The sequence below is a fragment of the Streptopelia decaocto genome (genome assembly GCF_964273445.1).
Source record: "Streptopelia decaocto genome assembly, chromosome: 2".
In the NCBI taxonomy this organism is placed as follows: domain Eukaryota; kingdom Metazoa; phylum Chordata; class Aves; order Columbiformes; family Columbidae; genus Streptopelia; species Streptopelia decaocto.
This window is the reverse complement of record NC_138655.1, coordinates 3,532,460-3,559,364: the sequence shown is the minus strand read 5'-3', so window position 1 is coordinate 3,559,364 and position 26,905 is coordinate 3,532,460. Positions and strand designations below refer to the sequence as shown.

The 26,905-nt window shown below is 42.0% G+C and overlaps 1 protein-coding gene across 4 annotated transcripts in view; it reads right to left on the bottom strand.

Moving 5' to 3' along the window:
* The window catches only part of TSNARE1 (t-SNARE domain containing 1), a 531,215-nt gene that overhangs the window by 315,906 nt on the left and 188,404 nt on the right, over positions 1-26,905 (bottom strand). For all 4 annotated transcript variants that reach the window (XM_082045886.1, XM_082045889.1, XM_082045887.1 and 1 more), the window contains one exon: positions 20,779-20,848. In XM_082045886.1, coding sequence (XP_081902012.1) covers positions 20,779-20,848 — 70 coding nt within the window. The remainder of the gene's footprint in view (positions 1-20,778; positions 20,849-26,905) is intronic.

The following is a 26,905-nucleotide window of genomic DNA, read 5'->3' as shown; positions in this document are numbered from 1 at the left end:
TGATTCTGACAGTGACTCAAATACCTCCCAGCAATCTTTCTCCTCCTCATTACTGTTACAATGGCTTCTAGCAAAGCTGCTGTCCCAACGAAGTAAACATTGCAGGAGTATCACTTACCTTGTTTTGATATTCAAAGGACTGCTGACTAAAACTGTAATAAATACCAGGAGTGTGGACATCGCCGCAATGAAGGCAGCGTAGAGATAAATTCAGGTATGTGCCAAAAACAAATTCTCTGGCTGTGATGAATTATTTTAGGTTTGGAACCTCACTTGCAATATTTCACCTGGAAACACTGGCTTTGGCCAAGGACTCAAGACAAAGACCAAATTTAAGCCCAGCTACTTCACCAGGATGAGGGGGAGACCTAATTTTTTTTATAGAATATTTGTTGACATGTTGTTATATAATTTATCTCAATGCAAGTGTTGGTGTTTTGTTAGTTTTTTTGTTGTTGGTGGTGGTGGTAGTGGTTTTTTTTTGTTTGTTTGGTTTGTTTGTTTTGTTTTTTTTTTTTTGTAATACACATTTACACAACAAACTTTTGTCAAAACCAGAGGTTTTTATTTGAGAGGTTTTTAGCAGAGACCCATGATGGTGCAGGGATATCCCAGGACTGCAGCCATACAGGCTTTTTGCTGTGCACATTTTCTAACTAATCAGGTTATTCATCAAAGGAAACAAATGAAAAAGTCCCAAAATAAACAAGTAAATAAATTACAGTGGGCCTTGTGTAGTGTGTTTAAATCAAGCATCCCCTAATTACTACATTAAGGAGTGCTGCACACCCACCATGCACGTTGCTGCTGGAGCGTGTAGCAACATGCACCAAACTGCCTCCTGCGGCATCTCTGCCTGTGCAAAATCTGACAGAACAGGGAAAAAAAAGGCTTGAGGAGAAAGATAAGAGAGAGAAAGGAGGGGAGGGGGAGGGAGGGCAGGGCAGGGCAGGGTAGGGCAGGGCAGGGAAATAGAAAGGATTGCATATTGGTTTTGTTTGTCCTTATTCTCACCAATCTACAGTTCAAAAGTCAGAGTTAAATGCTCTACAATACACACAGCTCAGGCTCTACAGCCTTGTGTTAACAGCACAAAACTAAAGAAGGGACAATGATTAAAAAGGATTAAAAATAATCTGTGTGTTGTTGTTTCTCATATTGAGAAATCACGGCTGTGACAAGTAAATTGGATTAAAAATTACTCCAGCCCTAAAAAAAACCAAAACACAATACACACAAAATAAACCCATAACAATCCCCTAACTCACAAGTGAAGAAAAATACAACTTACTACAAATAGTGTACATATTTTCCAAGCCCTCTGACATTTATAAACCAAGCGGTACCCCTCTAAATACAGAACAGCCTTACAAATATATACAAATGGCTGCATATACAGCTCAGATAATCCCCAGGTGAACAGACCCCTACCTATATGCATATGCTTTGATCAGATCTTAAAGCATTAGTTAAGTGAACCATCTATAAAAACAGTCATTGGAGGACACAAGGAAATCACTATCAAATTGGCATTTAATTAAGAAAGCCGTAACATGTGACTATATTAAATCTTTGAGTGAGAGGACTATCAAAACAGGTGCAAAAGAAAATAAAGGAAATTCATTACTATAATAAATAATGCACAGCATACAAATGATAAGGCAGGTAGATCAGGGTGCAGATGTGTTACTGCATCCATCAAGGTGGAAGGCATCGGGCTGTAAAAGATATGATATACATAAGACAAGATAATTTGTGAAGAAAGGGCAATTTCCCTTAAGCCAATTGATGAGGAGGGAGTAGAGACATGAAAAAAGCAAACATGGATGCTTATGGGCACATATGAAAGGGCAGAGTCAGCTTTCTGCATTTTATTCAACTTTTTGAAGTCAACGCTCTCCTTCGTTTCACCCAGGAATTATTCAGAGTTTGTGTTTTCTGGGCTTCTTTGCAATTTTACAATCATCTTACGCTGTGCCAAGAGCAGTTTAAAATGTAATATGAGGTTCTTTACTTAGCATTATTTATTTTTCCTGGTTGCTCGGAACAGTGCTTTGCTCTTGCTTAGGCAAACTTTGATTTCAGCTAGAAACTCTATCCCTCCATGAAAACAGGAGGCGATGGGGAAAACACTGAGCCATTCACACGCTCATCATAAATCTCTCCTCTCTCACAATAAACAGTCCATCATGTTCCAGCTCCCCCTCACGCTGATGATTTTCCCACTCTACAAATGCCAGATTTAATGCCTCCTTCAGCTCCCACTCCCCGCTTTGTGACTCCATCCGCACCATCATTTATGAATAAAATGCTGCTTGCATCATCATTTATTAAGCTGCCACGCTTTCTCAGTAGGTCCAACAGCTCACACTAATGTTAATAAGACACTGTACAGAGAAATCTCAGAGAGGAATGTTGCATCAGAAACCGTGTAGCCTCTCATGGGAGTCTCAAGCAAAGTCTCCTTTCTAGGGCAATATTCACATATAAGGCACCACACAGCTGGTAAACTCACCTGCTTAAACACCTTATTTTCCCATTTTATTTTTGCAGAGGGTGGGGAGAGCAATTTGCTATATCCTAATGGTATTAGGGTTTATTCTGGTTCCCACTGAGCTTCAGCTGATTCCATAAATAATCCTGCTCAGGTGTTAATCAACATGCAAAAGCATCAGATCTGGCCACGACCCAGCAAGGACCAGTTCTAGTGAACTATTCAGAGCACCCTGCATTATACAACAGAAGAGCCATCTCTTTGGGTCATGTTTTTATTGTCATTGCTTTCTTCTATAACCCTAACAAGCACTGAATTATGTCTTAACAGTTTAGAAAAAATAAGTTAGAGTTGAGCCAATGAAGACTTACATCTTAAACTTGACCATTCCCCACAAAATCTAGAAAAAAAGATCAATTTGAACACAGTCTAAGACAAAATTCCCCATGAGCAGCAAAACCTCTAAACAATAGAAACACACTCACTACTCCACGCAATTACACAGCAATAAATTACTCTCCTCAAGGGTGCTTGTTTTTCACCTTGAGTCCTGCAAAATACCGAGGGAAGAGATTAGAGAGGGAGGCCAACAAAGTGCAGGTTTTCACCAACACAACCCATCTGCACAGGAATAATCTCCTTTTGCTGAGCAGGCACAGCAGCTCATGCATAAAACTGATCTCCCCAGCACTTTCTATCTCACAGCCCACACTGAATACAGTGAGGGAAGCAGGTGCATATATGGCTTTACGTATATTATTTAGATGGGTAGATTGGAAAAATTGCTCAGACCAGTCTAGGGAAAATATATTTTCTCTGAAAGGAAATCTGGACAACTGCAGTAAGAGACACTCTGGCTTTTGACAAGCTGCACAATCACTCTGTAATCTAGTAGCTGGATTAAGGAATATCTTGAAAAGCAAATATAATGTGTTTTGCTTTTAGCAGGATATAAGCATCACTGACAAGCACGAGCATCTCTTTTCTCCTCTTTATCCATCACCTTGCCAGTTGACAAGCGTGTGAAGAGTACTGCACATACCCATTTCATTTCTAAACAACAAGCTAGGAAAAAAGGGTCAGTAGTCTTAAATGAAGGAAGACCCCAATACTAAGATATTCAATATTTAATGAATTTTACACATTTGAAAGAGAAGTTGTATAACCACATGCCTGTATATGCCGGCTGTCCACGTAAAGTGATCTCTGCTATTATTCTTATATATGTTACCTGTATGTTGCAGGCAAAGCAGAAGGAAACCTCAGAGGCAGCAGAAACTATTGCAGCAGGATCAGGCATTGTAATTTCTCCATTGGCCGCAAAACTGTTCCTTAAACCACAGCTGTTAAATAGGGTTTTAGAGTAATGAAAATCCCAAATCCCAATTTCTTTTTTTCCATGTCAGCTCCTTCCACACCTTGACTCATGTATCCGTCTGTCCACTTCTCTCCTCAACACACAAGACATTTGGAAACAGAACATAAAACAATTATTATAGACAGCTAATAAAGTGTTTTGCATATTTATATATGGGTGTCTACATAGTGTATACAGACACACACTTTCATATGTAATTTATCTATAGTTATATACTTGGAAAGAAATCTAGTTAAATGCTAAAATAATGCTTGTTGGTTACATTGCTTGAGCAGTAAGAAATGGAGCCCTGGTGGCTTTGTAAACATCAGGATGAAATACAGATGACATTTGGCTGTGACTAGTAAGCACTAAACAGACTATATGACATGTACTTCAAACACTTCTCTCTAAGGCAATGGCCACAGCTTTATGGGTGTGACTGAGATTATTGGGTGGCAACACTACAGCCAATCCCCTGAATTACAGAATCATAGAATTACAGAATGTCAGGGATTGGAAGGGACCTCAAAGCTCATCCAGTCCAGTCCAATCCCCCCACCAGAGCAGGAACACCCAGACGAGGTTACACGGGAAGGTGTCCAGGCAGGTTTGAATGTCTGCAGAGAAGGAGACTCCACAACCACCCCGGGCAGCCTGGTCCAGGCTCTGGCACCCTCATTGAGAAGAAGTTTCTTCTCAAATATAAGTGGAACCTCTTGTGTTCCAGTTTAAACCCATTGCCCCTTGTCCTACCATTGGTTGTTACTCACCCTTTATATATTTGTAGACACTAATAAGGTCACCCCTCAGTCTTCTCTTTTCCAAGTTAAAGAGACCCAGCTCCCTCAGCCTTTCCTCACACAGGAGATGCTCCACTCCCTTCAGCATCTTTGTTGCCCTGCGTTGGACTCTCTCCAGCAGTTCTCTGTCCTTCTGGAACTGAGGGGCCCAGAACTGGACACAATATTCCAGGTGTGGTCTCACCAGGGCAGAGCAGAGGGGAAGGAGAATCTCTCTGACCTACTGACCACCCCCCTTCTAATCCACCCCAGGTACCATTGGCCTTCCTGGCCACATGGGCACAGTGCTGGCTCATAGTCATCCTGCTGTCCTCCAGGACCCCCAGGTCACTTTCCCCTACACTGATCTCTAATAGGTCATTCCCCAACCTATACTGGAACCTGGGGTTGTTCCCACCCAGATGTAAGACTCTAAATTCTCCAGGCTTGGGTGGCAAGTGAGCTTAGATTTGGGAAATGAGATTGATCCAAAAGTTAACAGATGAATCACAGAATCATAGAAACACTTTGGTTGGAAGAGACCCTCAGGATCATCGAGTCCAACCATAACGTAACTAAACCATGTCCCTAAGAACCTCATCTATATGCCTTTTAATCACCTGCTATACTGAAGAAACAACAGCAAGAATAGTTATTTTACAGGAAATAGGTGGGTTTGGCCATGACTTCTGCTTGGAGTTTGCTTAGAGTTGTTGACTCACATGCCAACCCCTCAGCTGCAGCCTGGATATATGAACATACATGGTAAATATTCATAGAATCACAGAATCATAGAATCATAAAGTCGTTTCAGTTGGAAGACACCATCAGGATCATTGAGCCCAACCATAACCTAACCAGTGCTAAACCATGTCCCTAGGAACCTTGTCTAAATGCCTTTGAAACCCCTCCAGGGATGGTAACTCCACCACTGCCCTGGGCAGCCTGTTCCAATGCCCAACAACCCTTTCCAACAACCCTCCTTTCAGGCAGTTGCAGAGAGTGAGGAGGTCTCCCCTCAGCTCCTGTTCTTAAGGCTAAACAGCTCCAGTTCCCTACATCTCTTGGCTTCTCTCTCCTCCTGCATCAATGAGCTATGTGACATTTCCTACAAGGCAGGGCAAGGAAAACCTACAGTCCTGGAGCCCATCACCTCCACCCAAAGCATCCATCCATCCATCCACCCATCCACCCACCCATTCATCCTTTGTTTTGCCAGAGGCAGAAGTGGGCAGAAGAATCCTGACTCTTCTCAGACGCTGTGTGACTGTTGAAGAAACCATGTTGGGTGACACGTGCCCAGTATGACACCCAAAAATGTTTCTATTTCCAACCGCTTATCTCACAAACAGCAGCAGCAAACTGCAAAGACCAGTTGCCCACCAGGTAGATCAATCCTGTTATCAATCCATTTGTTCAATGTCTTGCTGTTTAAACAGGGGCAGTTGGCTCAGGAGGCACATGTACAGAAAAGTTTTCAGAAGAGCAACTTCCAAGTTTTCTTTTCTTTATTTTTTTTATTTCCTTATGACCCCATTTCCCCACTGCTCATCTTACTCGCCTGTGTAGAAAACCACTATGGCAAATAAAACGCCAGAGGCAGCAGCGCTCTTGCTGTAAAAACAGATGCTTTTTTAATTGTCCATCTCTCAGGCATAATTGGTTGAACGAAGATACACATAAAATAGACTGCAGCACATGTGTCAAGGGAAGGAGCTGATGCAAGAGAAAAAAAAATCCTCTACCAGCCTGAGAATGCAATAATTTAGCTGGATCCACTCAAATTCACTTTTCAGCATCATAATTAGCATGATCATAGAATCACAGAATCACAGAATGTTAGGGATTGGAAGGGACCTAGAAAGATCATCCAGTCCAATCCCCCTGCCGGAGCAGGAACACCTAGATGAGGCTACACAGGAAGGTGTCCAGGCAGGTCTTGAATGCCTCCAGAATAGGATACTCCACAACCGAGCCTGGCTCCATCCTCGTAACACTCGCCCTTTATATATCTGTAAACATTAATGAGGTCACCCCTCAGTCTCCTCTTCTCCAAGCTACAGAGCCCCAGCTCCCTCAGCCTTTCCTCACACGGGAGATGCTCCACTCCTTTCAGCATCTTTGTTGCCCTGCGTGGACTCTCTCCAGCAGTTCTCTGTCCTTCTGGAACTCAGGGGCCCAGAACTAGACACAATATTCCAGGTGTGGTCTCACCAGGACAGAGTAGAAGGGAAGGAGAACCTCTCTCGACCTACTAATCACCCCCCTTCTTATACACCCCAGGATGCCATTGGCCTTCCTGGTCACAAGGGCCCAGTGCTGGCTCATGGTCATCCTGCTGTCCACCAGGACCCCCGGGTCCCTTTCCCTACACTGATCTCTAATAGGTCATTCCCTAACTTATACTGGAACCTGGGGTTGTTTGTATCCAGATGCAATACTCTACACTTTCCTTTGTCATATTTCATTAAATTTTTCCCTTCCCTGATCTGGTCATCTAATGCAGTAACCTTATCCTGTGAACCATTTTTTTTTCTTTTCATGGCTTGTTAGCAGCATGGTCATCCAGGCATGGCCAAGAAAAAGAGGAGACATTTATGGAGCCAGGGGATGGTGAGGCAGCACCTGGGTAAAACACACACTGCCTTAAAACTAACATTTCTTGTCCTGTTCGAATCATATCTCTACAGGAGAAAAAGGTTATTCCTTTTTTTCTGGTCATTTCCTCATTGCCGGAAACCTTTTTTCTTGTCATTGCAGTCAACTCTAAATTTAACCAGGATGCAAAGACCCTGCGCTCCCAGCACAGTGTGAAATCATATTCAATAAAGAAGATTAACAACCAGAATGCTGGTAAAAAAGGATAAGGAGAAAAAAATATATGTGGCTTCTGTTTAATTAAACTTGGTTTGCTATTTGACTGAACCTTTCATACAAGAATGCTTCTCAACTCTGTGATTAATTCACTGGAAAACCTTAAAAACTCACAAGGCTTATTTTGTCCATCTGCAAAATGGAGAAATAAAACTAGGACCGAGATTTTCAGCATTTGAACTGAGGCTTTTAGAATGCCTGTTGCTATAGTACTGTGAAATCTTTTTACAAATGAGTCTGAAATATTATCAGCATTCCAAAAGGTAATTACAATAGAAAAAAAAAAAGAAAGAAATTGCTATTTTTTCCTGTGTCCTTTACAACCTTTAAACCTAGATTTGTAATTGAAGTGCAAACTGACCTTTATAAACTGTACGGCATCACTGAAATACATTATTCTACAAGGCTTGGGGGAATTCGCCATGCTCAGCAATTCAATAATCTTACATTCTTTCATTTGTGTTCTTCAGACAATGTGACATAGCTGGATTTTCCCTCTACTCCAGATGCAAATCAAGCAGGAGAGGCTGAGGGGCTTTAGCAACACCATAACCTAAATCTCCCGTGAACTTGCCACTGTAACCTGCTTTTTGGCAAATAACTCTGTTTTGCCCACTTTCTCAAACATCTCAGAAGTTAATACCAACTCATATTAAATCCCATTTGCAATCTGCTAGCTCAGATGGTTAAATGGTCCACGTACAGAAATGATCCATCATCACCAATCGAATCATCTGAGGTGGTTTTATCTCTAAACTTGCCGTATAATAACACAACTGCAATCATGTGCAGTACCATAAACACACAACAAAAATGTCAGGCATCAGACTTCGTTACTATGTAATTAGACTGATAGGAAAAAAAGTGCACTTAGAGCTTCACATGGGAAAAATACGGCAAAACAGCAAGAAGCCCTTGAAGCATCAACTCCACGAACCTCTTACACTTCTTGGGAGTCCATACACAGCCACGAGTTTTTACAGTGCTCAAGTCATGTTAGCGCCGATCTCTGCCAATACAACCCCAACTTCTGCTGGTTCACCTGAGACTGCACAGTCACAGAACCATAGAATAATTTTGGTTGGAAAAGACCCTCAAGATCATCGAGTCCAACCATAACCTAATACTGTCAAGTTCATCACTAACCACATCCCTAAGTACTATGTCTACATGTCTTTTAACCCCCTCCAGGGATGGTGACTCCACCACTGCCCTGGGCAGCCTGTTACAATGCCTGACAACCCTTTCCATGAAGAAACTTTTCCTAATATCCAATCTAAACCTCCCCTGGCACAACTTGAGGCCATTTCCTCTCATTCTGTCACTTGTTACTTGGGAGAAGAGACCAATCCCCTCCATGCTCCAACCTCCTTTCAGGCAGCTCCCATCACTCTTGTGCTCCAGCCCCTTTCCCAGCTCTGTTCACGTCTCTCAACTCACTCCAGCACCTCAAGGGCTTTCTTGTCATAAGTGGCCCAAATCTGAACACAATATTCAAGGTGCACAATCTGTATCTGTACCTGCATCTGCCATGCAAGGTTGGCTTTCCACTCTTATCTCCTTCCTTCCACTAGAGACAGGGTCACCTGAATGAGTGACACTAATTTACCTGCCTCAATCCCACAGGTAGCATTATTTGTATTGATCAAACTTACAGCCAATTGTATTGCCCCTTTCCTTTTAGTTCTTTGCTTAATCGCCTCAATCACCTTCCTCTGAAGTCCTGCATAAAGCCACGCTCAAAAACGTATCTAAAAGCAGCATTTTGGCTCAAGGGTGGTACACGCTTGCTAGGCAGCACTGATGGGCTACATGCTATTTTTGGTCAAACCCAAGATTTTTCAGTTTACACCTCTTGGGAGTCAGCACCAAACCCAAAAGCTGCTGCTCTTTCTTCTCCTGCTGTGTTTTTATTTCTCCTCCACCTCAGGTTTTGCTTCCAAGAAGTAAGACTGGACTCCAGACACAATCACCTCCTCTAAAGGCAACAGATTTCTCAAAGCTGGTGAGGGGCTGGAGCACAAGTCTTATGAAGAGTGGCTGAGGGAACTGGGGCTGTTTAGCCTGAAGAAAAGGAGGCTGAGGGGAGACCTCCTCATTGTCTACAACTACCTGAAAGGGGGTTGGTGGGTAGAGGGGTTCGTCTCTTCTCAAAAGCAGTAAGTGGTAGGACGAGAGGAAATGGCCTCAAGTAGCACCAGGGGAGGTTTAGATTGGATACAAGGAAAAAATTCTTCACGGAAAGGGTTGTTGGGCATTGGAACAGGCTGCCCAGGGAAGTGGTGGAGTCACCATCCCTGGAGGTGTTTAGAAGACATTTAAACGATGTTCTTAGGGACACGATTTAGTGCTAGAGTTAGGTTAGGTTACGGTTGGACTCAATGATCCTGAGGGTCTCTTCCAACTGAAACGATTCTATGATTTTTCATCCAAAAGGGAGGATATTATCATTTGAACACCATCTAAAAGGGTGTTAAACAAGACTTCGGCATGCAGGGTTACTGTTTCCTGCAGCTTAAGAGAAAGAAAAGTAGAAATACAGTTGAAAGCAAACTAACTCATTGAAACTTATACCTTTTGAATGCTTTAACAAGTTTGATTCCTTTGCCTGTGCCTCGCATAACGTGGTTGTTGCCATGGGACCAAGTGCACAGCACTCATGGTTCTCAAATATTCAAACTTTATTGAACTGTTTACTGTTGCAAAGTGCAAGGGTTCATGTGTACAGTCTTAACCTTCTGGAATTATTTACTGTACTAATACTAATAAAATAAGTTTAAAAGGAGGATGAAAATTCCTCCTCGGCTTGTTTAACCCCTAAGGATGTCTACTGGAGAACTAAGATTGTTTTTGTTTTTTCCCTCATTATCTTAAATCTAGAAAGAAAATTCCCATGCTGTGACATTGCAATCTAGGAGAGAGGCATGACATCACTTGTTCATTATTCTGCAAGACTGAATGCATGAAGATCACGGGATGTGAACAGGCAAGCTCTCCATATAGAAATTGCATCTGTGTTTAGTGAACACTGGGAGAGAGAATATAATGAGACAGCGATATAAAATGTCCTGGTAAACATGTATAATCCCCTTGAGGTTTGACTTCTTTAAAAATAAAACACGCATGTTTGTCAAACACTTGACCTTCAGCTTGGTTATTCAAGAGGAGGTCACGGACCCATGGTTGATTGCAAGCACTTCCTGGAATAAATCTCCTAAGTCACAAGCTAAATTGCAAAAGCTGTGACATTACTAAAAAGCAGTCAATGCTGTAGTAAAATTATAATTTCTTGAAAGCAGCCTTCGCTTCTCTTTCACTTTCTTTGTAGTTTTCATCTGGCATTATTCACTTCCTCCAAGACATTTTCCCAAAGAGCATCCTCACCTGGCTTATCTAGTTCCACTTCAAACAAGGTAGGAAAAAATATTTAAACCCAATCCCCAATGAGATTTCCTCCTGCTCTCTTACTAATGCTCTGTGGAAGTGTTCCTTGTTGAAAACTATGTCCTTACTCAGTTAAAACATCTGATGTCCGTACCCATTGCATAAAGATCTGACTAACCCCTGGTGGTGCCTCCAATGGTGGGAAGACAAGAGTCTCTATGCAGAGGGTTTACTACGGCCTTGACTGAGCATGGTAGATGAGGTTCTTAGGGATATGGTTCAGTGGTTGGACTCAATGGTCTTGATGGTATCTTCCAACCAAAATGATTCTATGACTCTCTGACTCATCCATTAAACCATTGCAGTGAAAAAAACACAGTGATATTAGCAAGTCAGAGTGACTCGTCCAGCAAGCAATAGCTTGGCAGATTCTCATGCTCTTTTCTGAGATCTGACTCTTCTTTTTTTACTTCTTTTTTTTCTTTTCCTCTCAGACCCAGCAAACCTTTCAGAGGATGTTAATTGCTTCCATAGACAGCCTGCAGAAATGTGACTGAACGGATCAGCCAAAGCCACAGATCACGACAGACATCATTCTCATTGACGAGACCGCTGCTCCTGGCTTCGTGGCCAGCGTTAAGACTCGGGGAATAAATGAGACCTTCCACAAAGCCAACAAAAGTATTCCAATAAAGATTACATCATTTGGATTAGCATGTCAGAGCCCTGAAGGATTCCACAGCAGAATGGATGCTGACAACCACGCACTCCATGCCTGCATCCATGAATTATTAAACAAAACTTCATCCCACGGGTCCTCAAGTCAATCAACATGAACTGCATCGCTGAATGTATAACTATGGGCATAAAAATTTACCATAAACACGCAGACGTCCTGTCCTCGCCTCCAGGAATTGGGTTTTGGTCTCCAAAAGTTTATAAAACTTGGGCTTATAAATCCACAGGCAAGTCACCCCAATAAGGATCTCAAGTCATAAGATAAACTTCTCGCCCTTGGATGTTTCAACCCAAATAAAAACATTATTTGCCCTCAGCAGGCTATGCTAACAGAATGTGAATTCGTCTTCCATTATCTCTAACTGCAGGGGGAAAGAGGCAAAATATAATAAGCTGGTTTGTTTTTTGAGGCAAGGGAGGATAAATTTTGCTCTGTTGACTAAAAATGCCAATCTTTAACCTGGTCATATACCACATATCTTTTTCAATATATGAAAATGGCAAAAGAAGAAAACCCAACATTTAAAATCATTAATATTTTGACTAATAATAGGAGAGGAGATCTGAATATGTGTCATTGATTAAGCTCAGAAAGACTTCAGAAAAAATAGTGAAAGTATCGCTGTTATCATGGTAGTCCAAGAGCTGGAATGGGAGTCTTTTATTCTATTTATTTATTCCTCCTGCTGTCACCCACAAAACAAAAAGTAAAATAACATCAATGTGAGTTCAGTGTTTCTCAGATAAACATCTTAGAATAAACTTATGAAAAGACCAAACATGACAGTATTTTTACACATGGCAATATCCAGCTACATTTCTATTAGTGTAAAATTGTCTTGCGATTAATACAAATAGAGAGTTTGGTTGAGGATGCAGTTGGATTCCAAAATGGGAACATACACTTTTCACTGAAGGCACCAAATGAAATGGACGCATGGGGTGGGGAGAAGGTTTATTCTTACAACATCTAGTCACTGGCAGAAGACAAGAGTCTTCTCTTTGTTTACCAAGATCTGTCATCTGAATAGCATAAAGACCATGAGACGTTACTTCAGAACTTGTTCTTTGAGTGAGCGGGCAAGGAACTGTTCGCACTGTGGTGACAGACTTCTGTTCTTCAGACCCTCTCTGCCCTGAAGATGTCACAGCCACGGTGCTTAGAAGCACAGAAAAGAATCACAGAACCGTTTCAGTTGGAAGAGACCCTCAAGATCATTGAGTCCAACCATAACCTAACCTGTCTCTACCACTAGACCATGTCCCTAAGTACCTCGTCTAAATGCCTTTTAAACCCCTCCAGGGATGATGACTCCACCACTGCCCTGGGCAGCCTGTTCCAATGCCCAACAACCCTTTCCGTGAAGAATTTTTTCCTAATATCCAATATAAACCTCCCCTGGCACAACTTGAGGCCGTTTCCTCTTGTCCCATCACTTGTTACTTGGGAGAAGAGTCCAACCCCCTCCATGCTCCAGCCTCCTTTCAGGCAGTTCAGAGATCAGAAGGTCTCCCCTCAGCTCCTGTTCTCCAAGCTGAACGCCCCAGGTCCCTCAGCCACTCCCATCACACTTGTGCTCCAGATCCCTCACCAGCTTCATCACCTCCTCTGCACTCTATCTAGTATTTCAATGCCCTTCTTTTACTGAAGGGCCCAAAACTGAACATGGGATTCAAGGTGGGGCCTCAACAGCATTGAATACAGTTGTACAATCACTTGTCTAGTCCTGCTGGCCACACTATTACTGACACAAGCCAGGATGCTGGTGGCCTCTTGGCCACCGGGGCACACACTGGCTCATGTTCAGTCACTGTCACCAACACCCCCATGTCCTTTTCCCCCAGGCACTTTCCAGCCACTCTTCTCTGAGCCTGTAGCACTGCCTGGGTTTGTTGTGACCCAAGTGCGGGACCCGTCACTTGACCTTGTTGAACCTCATACAACTGGCCTCAGTCCGTCAATCCAGTCGGTCCAGATCCCTCTGTATGGCCTTCCTACCCTCCAGCAGATCAACATTCCCACCAAATTTAGTATAATCTGCAAACTTAAACAGCTGGAGCTAAAGCTGAAGGGCAAATCTGCAAACTGGAGGTGGGAACAAGGATATGTGGGAGGCCTGGGGCTCCCATGCAACCCAACTTTCACCTCCAGAGATACCAGCAGCAACTGGGCTCCCAGGGTCTTGATTTCTTGACTCAACACAACACTGAGGAGAGACCAGAAATCACAAGCTGAGACATGAAAGCATAAAAAGACTCAGAAGAACAACAACAAAAAAAACCCAATGTAAGAAGCAGCAGCAATGAAAGACCTTCAAGAGGATATAGTTGCTTATCCCCCAGATGACATCTTTCCTTGCCCCCATGCATGCATCTCCTGGAGCATCCGTCATTTGCCACATATCACTAATCATCACTCCATCACTCAGTGGCTTAAAATTCACAGCCTACTTCCAAAGGCTATCTTGATGTGAGAAGACGCTATTGCTTTGGCCAAGGTTTCTGGCCATCAAGACCTCTGGCAAGGGCAATTTGGGAGGAAAACGCTGAAAAGAAAAAACTTCTCTGACAGATTGATTTGTAGTGACCATTAGAAACTGTTCAGGCATGTGAAGGAAGACTCCAAGGACCTCTCTAAGCAGGGAAGGTGGTCAAAAGCAGATGAATTTATCATCATTGGAGAGTTCTGTAGTTCATCACCAGCTTTTGTAATTTATCACAGAGATGTCACTTGTATCTGGAGCTCTGGGATTCTTAAGTGTCACATAAATACAGTTATAAATGCAGTGAGTGTATTATACAGTTAAATGCAAATGTTGCAATCTGGCAACCCATTTTTACTGCCAAACCTAGAAGGTTTTTCATGTCAGAAATTGATGCCAGCAGCGATAAATGGAGGATAGATAAAGTTAATCCGACCACTTTGAGTTGAACAGGGAAGGTATTACTTTGAAGGGTTTAACATATTAACAGAATCAAAACGACATTTCAAAATATTTATGGAAATCTCCTTTTTTTTTTAAGCTTATACAAGCAGTCTAACAAAACCATATAAAATATTATTAAATCCTACCCTTAATTAAACATGCTGACACTTAAAAGCTTCTGTCTGATTTACTTAAAAAATCTTCTTTCAGTAAATGTGGCTTTAAAATATCTTTCTGCTCTAAAGGAATCTGCATTCCTAAGGAAAACATTTTTTAACAGAAGCTTTAAAAAAATCTAATGTTTTTTTTTAAGCGCTACCTCCAACTTATAAAATAGACAGCTAAGACAGGAAAGGAAAGAGGAAACAATATGCATAAATAATTTAATTGAGGAAAACTAAAAACCTTTATTGTTTTATGGCAATTCAGAAAGCTGAGGAGAATGGATTCATCTGCCTCCCCAGGAGGATGGTGAAGCTTGTAGACACAATCATACAGCCTGAAGGTAAACTACCAATGGTAATTCCCCCATATAATTCATGGGGACATCTAGTATCATTTCAGATGTCCTAGGGTGCTACCAGGCCTACAGCTGTTGTTTCAGAAGAGAATGAAGTCCAAGTATTGTGCCAAAACTGCCAGCCCCACATAGAATCACAGAACCATAGAATCACAGAATCATTTTGGTCATAAAGTCCAATTGTTAACCTAAAATTGTCACTAAACCATGTCCCTAAGAACCTCATCTAAGCAGCTTTTAAACATCTCCAGGGTTGGTGACTCCACCACTGCCCAGGGCAGCCTGTTCCAATGCCTGACAAAACTTTCCAGGAAGAAGTTTTTCCTAATATCCAATCTAAATCTTCCCTGCTGCAACTAGAGGCTGCCTCCTCTCATCCTATTGCTTATTCCTTGAAGAAGAGATCAAGCCCCTCCATGCTCCAGCCTCCTTTCAGGCAATTCAGAGATCAGAAGGTCTCCCCTCAGCCTCCTGTTCTCCAGGCTGAACCTCCCAGGTCCCTCATGGACCATAAGACTTATGCTCCATGAAACATCTCAATAGCCTCAAGAGTCACCTGTCTTATCAGGATGAGCTGAAGCTTGAGAGACAACCATTCACTGAGCTCACATAGACACCTATCTCTAGGGGTCTTATCCATAACAAAGGTGATATGAACAACCTGTGTCAAGCAAGCACCATGGTTGTGTCCAATCTGCCCTAGATTAAAGACCGTGTCCTGAATGCTACCATGTTCCAAAAGTGCTTATACAAATCCAGCAAGCCACCCTGGACTGAGCCTGAGTGGACTGAAGTGCTCATTGTCATTCCTCAGTTGACTTTTGCTGTTCAGAGAGGCTTTAAGCTTGGACAAGGGATGCTTTTCTAACCCCAAATGGGGCATCTTGCATATGTCTCATCAGTTGTGCTTCGCCATAGGTATCACTTGATTTCAGGGTCGTGTGATGGCAAAATAAACGGATGAAGTGATTTTACTCACTATGCAAAAATTCTTCCGGCAACGTGGCAAATTGCGTGGGGAAGGGTGAAGAAGATGAAGTTCCTGCTAATTCCAGCCAAGAATGTGACAAACCATCTCCGTATTTTGGCATAATTCACAGAACCATGGAAAACAGGTGCTCTGTGAGGTTAATGTTTGGCCAAAAGGCAGGTATGAGGAGCAATCCAAAAACTGCATGTTTGGCCTCTTCCATGACCGTTGCCTTTGTCTCACCTCCAAGCAGCTCAGATCCCAAACTGAGCTTTTCATTTGGAAAATACTTGGAAACTCCTTTGCAGTCCCTGCACCACAATCAGTCCTGCAGTATAATCCTAATGAAATCATTAAAGTATTATGTGTCTTGTCAGTGTTCTGCAGACAGTGAATACTTCATGGATATGTATTCACTAATACCACTCAGATGGGACATTCAGGCTGTGGCCATGGGAATTCTGTGTTGTGCATCATCTTAACCAGAACTGCTGTATCAATTCAATCAGAAAAGTGGGTTTATTTTCACACTTTGTACATATGTAGAGCTGAACCATCTCTCAGTTGCACAAAAAAACCCCACATATTTCAATAATGTGCACATAAAAAAAAAAATGTCAATGGAAGAAGGGAGGGGGAAGGTCAAATTTGGGCTTTTCCTCAAATCAGGAGAAATCAATACATTTTGCAGCATGGACATGGACATTTTGCAGTATGCTCAGCTGGGCAAAGGCATCTTTCACACTTGATGTGCTGGATCAGTAATCAAAGAATAGTGAGTAAGACTGATACAGGATGGAGTATCATATTGCCCAGGGAGAATTACTCAGGTTACAGGGAAGCTTTCATTTCCAGCCCCTTTTTTGAGGGTGTTGGGAGACAAACCAGGCATATCATAGAATCACAGAATGTCAGGGATAGAAATGGACCTCAAAAGCTCATCCAGTCCAATCCCCCCGCTAGAGCCCGAACACCCAGATGAGGTTACACAGGAAGGTGTTCAGGCAGGTTTGAATGTCTGCAGAGACGGAGACTCCACAACCTCCCTGGGCAGCCTGTTCTAGGCTCTGGCACCCTCACTAAGTTTTTTCTCAAATTTAAGTGGAACCTCTTGTGTTCCAGTTTGAACCCATTACCCCTTGTCCTATCATTGGTTGTCACTGAGAAGAGCCTGGCTCCATCCTCCTGACACTCACCCTTTATATAACTGTAAACATTAATGAGGTTCCCCCTCAGTCTCCTCTTCTCCAAGCTCCAGAGCCCCAGCTCCCTCAGCCTTTCTTCACACAGAAGATGCTCCACTCCCTTCAGCATCTCCATGGCTCTGCACTGGACTCTCTCCAGCAGTTCCCCGTTCTTCTGGAACTGAAGGGCCCAGAACTGGACACAATATTCCAGGTGTGGTCTCAGGGGGCAGAATAGAGGGGAAGAAGAACCTCTCTCAACCTACTGACCACCACCCAGGTACCATTGGCCTTCCTGGCCACAAGGGCCCAGTGCTGGCTCATGGTCATCCTGCTGTCCTCAGGACCCCCAGGTCTCTTTCCCCTATGCTGCTCTTCAACAGGTCATTCCCCAACTTATACTGGAACCTGGGGTTGTTCCTGCTGAGATACAAGACTCTACACTTGCCCTTGTTATATTTCATTAAATTTTTCCCCACCCAGCTCTCCAGCCTGTCCAGGTCTCTGGATGGCAGCACAGCCTCTGGCGTGTCAGCCACTCCTCCCAGCATATCCACTCACAAGAATAGAGACCAGTTTTCTCTTTCCCCTGTAGACAGTGATTTATTCAGGAATTCAATTGTATTTGCTTAAATTAAAAGCTAGTTACCTTCAGTGTCTAATGTCAGAGAACACCCTCACCCCACATCCTTTGGTTAAGGAGACAGATAAATGCTTTGGGAGTTTGGATTATTAAACCAAAGGTCAGGAAAAATAAATTAAAAAAAAAAAAAAAGTGAACATTTTTCCTGCAACGTTCAGTACTTAACAAGCTGTTTTTAGCCAAGCATCACTGGAGAAATCTGTCAGGATTGCCTGCTGGTCCAGGCTCCTCACCCCAGCTCCATGCGCCTTTTTTCTTTTTGCTCTCATTCCCTTCCCAGTTAATCCAGGGTCAGCTGCATCCAGTCAACAACATCTAAATGTTCTTATGGGCATTTATGTTTCACTTGTCAGGACTTTCAGCTCCAAGCACATAGCACACAAGTATTTGCACTGGGTCTGGGAAGAGCTTTGACAGAGATTACTCACTGTTAGGTCTCATATATTAATATATCCCACTCACGCATCAGCAGCCAAGTTGGTGTCACTGACTCTGTTTGAGATGAACTCTCCCAAATCCACTTCCCGCAGATACATCCCTTATTCTGAACAACTCAGCTATCAAAGGGAGAGAAACCATTTCAGAGAAGGGAATAGCCCAGCCTGACAGTAAGAAGCCTGCACTCATCTGATGACATTATAAGTCCTGTGCATAAGAGGCAGAAAGTCTGCATGAATTTGAAGAGGAGTCAAGCAACTTTGGTTTTGTTTTGTGTTTTATCAGGACCCTGCAGCTAGGTAAGCAAATATTTTTGCAGTATACGAACTATTGTAGCTAAATGTCCTACATGGTAGGACCACTGTTCACTGTGAATCCCTATTCCCAAATACTCTGCCTTCCCTCACCTGCTTAACAGTCTCATTTTAGGCAGTGATAGTCACCTAGTCAGTATAAAAGTAGAAAATGCTAATTTTACTATTTATATACCCACAAAATACTATCACTTTTCTAATAGCCAAGGCTATAAACCTACCAAATGTCCACTCGTTGCTGCCCAACCATGCTCCAAGGTAGAGGATGTTCAAGGAGAAACATGCATCAGCCTTTGAAGGCAAGGGGTCAAGAGGCAGAGGAGGAAAATTAAGCCATGATTTGCAGCCGGGGAAGCAGACAAAGGTCTCACCTGCAGAGCTCACCCTCTGCTTGTCCCTGAACATAGAGATATATGCGGCACTGCCAGCTCTCATGATTCATGGAGTGCTGCTTTTTGCTGGTGCAGCTCTTGTGAGAGATGGGCAGAGGTGCTCGTAGAGCATCCAAGGCTCCTTCTCTACACCTGGCGATGAAATCATGGGCAACACGAAGGACAAACCAGTGTTAGGACAGGGCAAAAGAATGTGATGATTGAGGGGAAGACACATGACGGTCCTCCCTTCTTTGCTTGGCATCCTGCAACTGCTCGACCTGGAAATGCAACAAGTCAAATCAGGAGATATCTTCTGGATGAACCAAGAGGGACAAGACCAAGAGGAGACAGATCCAGGAATTCTGGGGCTGACGACAGGGGCATAGAAGCACACTTAAAAACAAAATAAGCTGCATTTCACTATCTGGACAGCTAATGATAATTCTGAGATTAAAAATAATTATCTCAATTAGTGCAATATGCATCTATTTATGTAACTGCTCAGGAAAGAAGAAAATTATCTCACTGTGTTTTTGAAGCATGCTGAAGAGTTGAGGAATAGATCATTAAATTAAAAATAAATAAATAAATAAAAGAATAGTTTAGGAGGACAAGCACAATAGATACTCTCTGTGATAGAAACGCTTTCCTGGGTTATGGATGTTCAGCAGTGGCTGGGTTTGTTTTATGCTACAAATACTTTTGTACATGTAGACATCTTTCCTGACTACATGGATCCCCACAGGCTGCCTTTTTACTCTTCCATCCTCTCCAACCTCCTAAATTTAGTTCCAAATGTTCTGACTATTATTGCTATTACCATTTTTAATCCGTAAGTTTGCAAAACAGAGCATATGTGAATTATAGAAGATCTGAAGCACTGATGAAAGCAGAAGAGAATGCAAACCAGTCTGAGAGTTTATATTGCACTGTGAAGGTTGGTCAAGTCCACCAGACAAATTACAGTGTATAAAGCCAATATAAAGAAATAGAAACCAAATTATTCCCTTTGTTCACAGTCAAATCTCAGCAGGAACTCCAGCCACATACACAAAATCAGAGCCACATCCTAAGCACTTGATTCTAGCATGCGAGCTGCATTAAGGGAAGCAGCTTTAATAAATCGTGTTACATTTGGAAAAGCCATTTTAATTCTCTAATTAGCATGCGTACGATGAAAACTAACTGTGCGTGCTTGTGTATACACATATCTAGAACACAGAGTTTAATGAACTGTATCTATTGCAAGGGAAACTGAAGTTGCATTTTCGCAGTTTTGTGCCATGTGATGCAGGTTTGACACCACAACACACTATTCCGCCTATAAAATACCTTTTCGCTCTCTTTTTTCTCTTAGATTCACAATCTTTGGCAAAGAGGGGAGGCAGAAGAAAAAAAGGAAAAAAAAAAAAAAACACTACACAAGCAACCTAGCCTGGCTTCACATTAAAATAAATTTAAAAGAACAAAAAAACAACCAACAGCAAAAAATAACAACACATATACAATGACAGAAAAACCTCTTACACTGTGGGTCATCACTTTCTGTTATCTACCTACCATTCTCTGCCACCTGAAACCAGCACAAGCAAAGCTTTATACGATCAATACATGTCCTACCATCATTAATCACCAACAGAAAGGAACAAAATGAAGTAAGCTTGACAAAAAAAATTGTCCAGGTATAAAAAACGGATAGAAGAAAAGGAGGATAGATGAGGAAAAGTAGTGAAAAGGCTGGGACAAAAGGAGATCTACAGCAATTCAAACCAAACTCACAGTCCATCCTGCAGCTCTTGAGTATCATTTGAGGTCCCCAGAGATCGAAGGCTTCTCTCCAAAGAGGTCACTGTCAACAGCAGAGAAAGAAAAGATAAAGAAGCAATACCCTTATTCAGCGAAAAAAAATATTGGATTTTCAGTAATTTATTTGTCTTTTAATTTATTTTCTTTCAAAACAGCATGATGAAGTTGTGTTTGAGTAGGTAACTCATGAAAGAAATGGGACAGGAGCTGGTAATGCCTATTACTCAAAAAATTGATAAATTTGGTCACTTGGATGCATAAATGGTGAATCCACTTGTCATGTGTTGTGACATTATGGGACATGACTGCTTGCAACGACCACAAAATCTCCATTCCATGGACCTTGCACAGATCTCTGACTCTTCCAGTCCCAGACTTTTTAACTCTTCATCTTATAGCAAGTGCATTAAATTCCCAGGGCTGGAGACAGAATCACAAAGTCACAGAATGGCTGGAGTTAGAAGGGACCTCAAAAGCTCATCCCGTCCAACCCACCTGCTAAAGCAGGTTCATCAGAGCAGATCACACAGGAATGTGTCCAGGTGGGTTTGAAGGTCTCCAGAGAAGGAGACTCCACAACCTCTCTGGACAGCCTGTTCCAGGCTTTGGCACCTCAAAGGAAAGAAGTTTCTCCTCATATTCAGATGGAACCTCCTGTGCTTCAGTCTGTGCCCATTGCCCCTCATCTTATTGTTGGGCATCACTGAAAAGAGTCTGGTCCATCCTCTTGACACCCACCCTGGAGACATTTATCAGCATAAATAAGATCTCTCAGCCTTCTCCAGGCTGAACCGACCCAGCTCCTCACGCGGTCCATGCCTTGAGACACCATAGAACAGCACATGGAACATCTCCAGCTGGAAACATGCCCTCAATGAAGAGGCAACCAATCACATAATAAATACTCATTGCTCTGAATAACGATTAAGAGGCAGAACACTGCTCTCCATTCTGGTATCTTCTATCTCCTTGTTCAAGACTTTAATAGTAAAAATATTTTCTTTGTTTTAGTTCAGTTGGTTCACTGTGATCATCTTCTATGTTGGAGCTAAGGAGCTTCTTGGGCTTTTCCATCATAGAATCATTTTGGTTGGAAGACACCTTCAGGATCATCGAGTCCAACCATAACCTAACTCTAGCACTAAACCATGTCCCTAAGAACCTTGTCTAAAAGCATTTAGACACCTCCAGGGATGGTGACTCCAGCACTTCTCTGGGCAGCCTGTTCCAATGCCTGACAACCCTTTCTGTGAAGACTTTTTTCCTAATATCCAACCTAAACCTTCCCTGGTGCAACATGAGGCTCTTTCCTCTTGTTTTATGACTTGCTCCTTGGTAGAAGAGACCAACCCCCTCCATGCTCCAACCTCCTTTCAGGCAGTTGTAGGAGAGGAGCACACCCTAAGAGCAGCTGAATGCTGGAAATAATGGTTGGTTCTGCAATACAGAGGGACATCAGATTTAAGAAAAATATATATGAGTGTTTGTGTATATAAAAAAAGTGGCCTTTTAACAACCTTGAATGTTCACCATCAAATTCACTCTCAAATTAACAGAAGGTCACTACTTTTGGACTTAGAGTATTGAGTATGCAAAGCACTTTGAGTTCTTTCACAAGGAAAGATGCTAAATAAATGACAGTCTTCATATTTGCATGTGAGATTTTTCTCAGGACGCTTACAGTTCTAAAAACTCATAACCCATTATCACTCACACTTCAATATTTATGTAAGGAAAAAAAGAACAGATTAGAAACATGGCTTAATTATTTCTGTAGAATTTTAAGAAATCCTCCATTTTAATGACTCTGCAGACTCTGACGTGACCTGTAACTTTGAACAAGTCACTAATATTATTCCACTGACAGACAAAATCCCCTTTTCTCTTCTGGTCTTTCCCGGTGATACAGGGAATTGACAATTAACTAATTTAAAGAACTAACACTTGACACTTAAAGAACTAACCCTACCCCACATCACTAAAGAGACTTAGAGAGCTAACCCTTTAACCCATATCACTATTGCCTAGCCTTGCTTAGCTCTGTGTAACTTATTGTACAAGAAACAGGACTTCACTGACACCTTGCAAAGATAATAATCCTTGGATGCATCCTTGGTGCATCCTTGGGTGAACTAGATTACAGAAACTTGGGCACAGGACAGGAGATATGTCAGTTTTAACCAGCTCAGCAGTCTGAGTCCTAACCAACTCATCCCACTGGACCAAAGGTGACCGTGTACAGAGAAAGAGGACCCGGGTTCACAACCACTGCTTACCTGCAAACAGGAGGAGCCGGAGGTGGAGACTATGGAAATGGTCTCCTGGAACTCATTGTAATAAGAACCGCCTTCTCGGGGACAGGTTATGAATATGTATAGGCGTTCCTAAAACTTTCATGAATATGTAACACTTCACTGTATTTAACCAAGCTCACAGCTACTGTAATTTTACACACGTATTAGGTGAAATGATTCCCCGTGTGTCCGACGTCGTAAATAAATACATACCTTCCTTATAACCTCAAGGGTTGTAAGGTCATTTCTGTGCCTCATTTGGTTGACACCAAAAGTCACCAAATAGCATAAAAAAGTAATGAATGTACCTGGACAACATGAGTATTCAAAACAGGCTTGAATTTCACCGTATAGTTTCACCTTCCTTGCCAGACCTCAATAACATATTTTAGTGTAGAGTTTGGCAAATGAGCAAGATAAAGCCTCAAGGAATTGTCTACAACTGAGCTAATAATTATTATCCTTTGATAGATGCACAGTGTTATACGGAATAAACTGAGATTTTTCACTAATAAACATTTGTTTCTCTAGGAGAAGAGGTGTCACAGATATTATAATTCCCTCTCTTTCTGCATCTGCAATCCTAACAAATCAATCTCCCATGCAACCTATATATTGTCCATTTCAAAGACAAAATTTGCCATAATCTAAAAATTCTTCTGGGACCATCAACCCTGCAAGTCAAAGTAGCAAAACCACTTGTGGGGACATTTAATTTCATAGAACGTGTTAATGTCATGGGTGCAACTCCAGAAGGGAAAACAGCAGCTACAGCATCCAGGCACCTTTCTAACCTGAGCTGCAAAATCAGAACTGACTGGGAAGCAGTTTTTCTGTTGCACAAAATGGTTAAAACTTCACACAAGTGCCATTTCACATTGAGGCAAATCCAAGAACTTTCATAATTATTAAATATTTTGGAAAACACGCATGCATGCAAAAGAATCTGAGATACGAATGCAAGAGAAGAGCGAAGCGTGTGTCAGGCAGGTGAGAAAGTGACTCAAGTTTAAGTCTCTACCCTAAAATTTTATCTAATATTTTAATTTGAGCATAATATTTATGTACTAACATAAAGCTCAGTCATCCCAAAAGGACAAAATATGCACTCTGGAACAGCCAAAGGTCAGCATTAGATATGGTTTTTACCTGGGAAATGGCAGGACTAAGACTCAAACTTGAGTCTCATGGATCTTGAGGTGGACTAAGCTATTTTGGGATAGATCTAACTTAATTTGGCCAAGGATTGGTCTACCTAAATCCACATAGTTCCTGTGCTGGATGTGGAAAATCCCTTTCAATTTCCAAGTTCTGACCATGTGAGCAGTAATTCTACCAAAGGAGCAACACATCAAGCTGTGCTGGAGAGATGCTGTAAAGCCAGTGTTAAAACAGACATCTCACTTTAAAAGCCTTGTAGGTTTAATTTTTAAAAGGCATATAGTAGTCCTCCAGGATGAGGCACATTCAGAAGAGATCACTGCACAGATTTATGTGAACTGAGAGTTTGGTACCAGTTGTTTGTGCCGCTGCAATCCTTAAAATCAATGGGGGATAAGAAACCATCTTGAGGTGGCAATGGAGACTTTATCACATGCTGAAAAAACCTTTGCTCAGCCTCTCAGATCAAGGTAATGGGACTGCACATGGCACCAACCTGTCACCGGGAGTCATTAATGAGCAAGTAACAGGAATTAGAGAGGGAACAGACCCATTAGAGCACTCAGGTTCTTCATCTGGTCAGGACAGATCTGATTTCTCCAGTATATCCTCCGCTGATGAGCCCTCTAGACGTGATGTACCACAACAATCCCTTTTACGAGCATTATTTATTTCAGTTATTTATAAGGTATTTACTGAGAGGCAGCTAAAAGCTGTACACTGAAAGGAATGCAAAACCTTAATAAAAATAAGTAGAAAAAAAAGCCATCAATAATACTAATTCAGCCAGACTATTTGAGCCTCTTTTTTGTGTATTTTTTCCCCCCGAAAGGAAAAATCAACTAAACAAAAAACACCGTAAAACTTGCATAAGTCAAAGCATGATCAGACAACTTTCCCTATGCTCAACAGGGTCAGCCCCAAAAGAATTAGGAAAAGAAAGCAGATGCGAAGAATGGGGAAAATCTCCCTCTTCCCCTTGACACTTCTGTAAGACATGGGATAAATAAACGTTTGCAAGCTCATGACCTGGCAGGAGAGTCATCCAGTAGCACATAAACAGAACCAGTGCTCTTGACTAAGATATTTTACTCAACACAAAAGGAAGATTTTCATTTCAGGTGCATCGTTTGGACTCCAAATTCAACAAGGAACCTGGAAAGCCTCAAAGAGGCTGAGCTAAGGAAAAGGGGAGCTGTGTTTGGATTTATAAAACCCTGTAGGATGTTCAGCACCCCATGCTCAGCACAAGAGAAGTACAAGCCATCATCTGCTGGGCATCTGCAAATGCAGCTGCTTGCGTGGTGGTACCCAAACAACAGCACTGATTTTGCTACATGCTCCATGATGAAGCTTGCTGGGTTTCCTGAAGAGACCATATGGTACAGCTGTATGGGGCAGAAGGGATCGTGGGCATCCTTTTCCATTTTATAACTCTGTAAAGTTCTTTACCTAACGTTGATTAGGTCTGCAAAATCTTAGCAGTGCACTCAGCATCCCTCTCCTGAAAAGTTGTATCCACTTTTGGGGAAAAAAAGAAAAACCTAAGAAGCCACACAAACTGAACAAAACTGATTTTAGCAGACAAAAAATATATGGGTGGTGAACAGAGCAACAACAGCAGAGTATCTTATGGGCATTCCTTCAACCTAAAAGCACTTTAAAAAGCATTATAAATTCATGGATTCATAGATTTTAAAGGCCAGAGAGAGCAATTCTGATTATCCAATCTGATTTCCTGCCATAAAATTTTGTCCCATCACTCCTACATCAAGACCGTAGACTGTAGCTGGACTAAAGTATATCTTATAAAAAGACATTTGAATCTTGATTTAAAGGTTCAAAGCAATGCCAAATCCATCACATCCCTTTAATAAGCCATTCTAATGGCTACTTATCCTCATAGAGAAAGATTGAATTTGTCTAGTTTTGACTCCTATCTCCTGATCTCGTTACGTGCGGGAATGTTAGATTAACGAGCCCTACGCTATCTATTTGATGTCTTTCTTCTCAGAGAGGTACTTAGACACCACGATCAAGTCCTCTTGGATGTCTCAAACACAAGTTCAGATGGCATGCATTTTAAAGCCCGATTTGCACACTTCAAACAGTTGTCACAGCTCTTCTCTGTACCCTCTCCAATTTTGCAAAAGAGTTTTAAGTACAGGCATCGCCGTTACCTGCTTCATGGAGCACTCAACATAGGCAACTCTTAACAGAACACACATCATCACACACTACACCATTACAAGAGCAGAAACAAAGACCACCAGGAATTGCTCAAAACCTAATAGAATGGATTAATGCAATTCTAACAAAGAATAAAAATAGAAATCGGATTGTGGCATTTAAAAAAAAAGTTGTACCGTTCATCTTAAGGGTTTCTCAGGATAACTTCCACTACAGCAGGAGCTGCGATTACAGCACAGAGATACATCAAGACAGACTTAACCTGGCTAGTCTGGGTATTAATAGCACACACAGAGTTGCGAGCAGGTTGCAAAGCTTCACACCAAGCCTTTGGGTTGGTAGTAGAAGTGCTACAACCATTCATCATCACCACTATTAGCACTTGAACAACCAAGACTGATGCTAATTCAGGTATTTGTGTGTGTTATAATATGGTAATACACCCATCTGTAAGC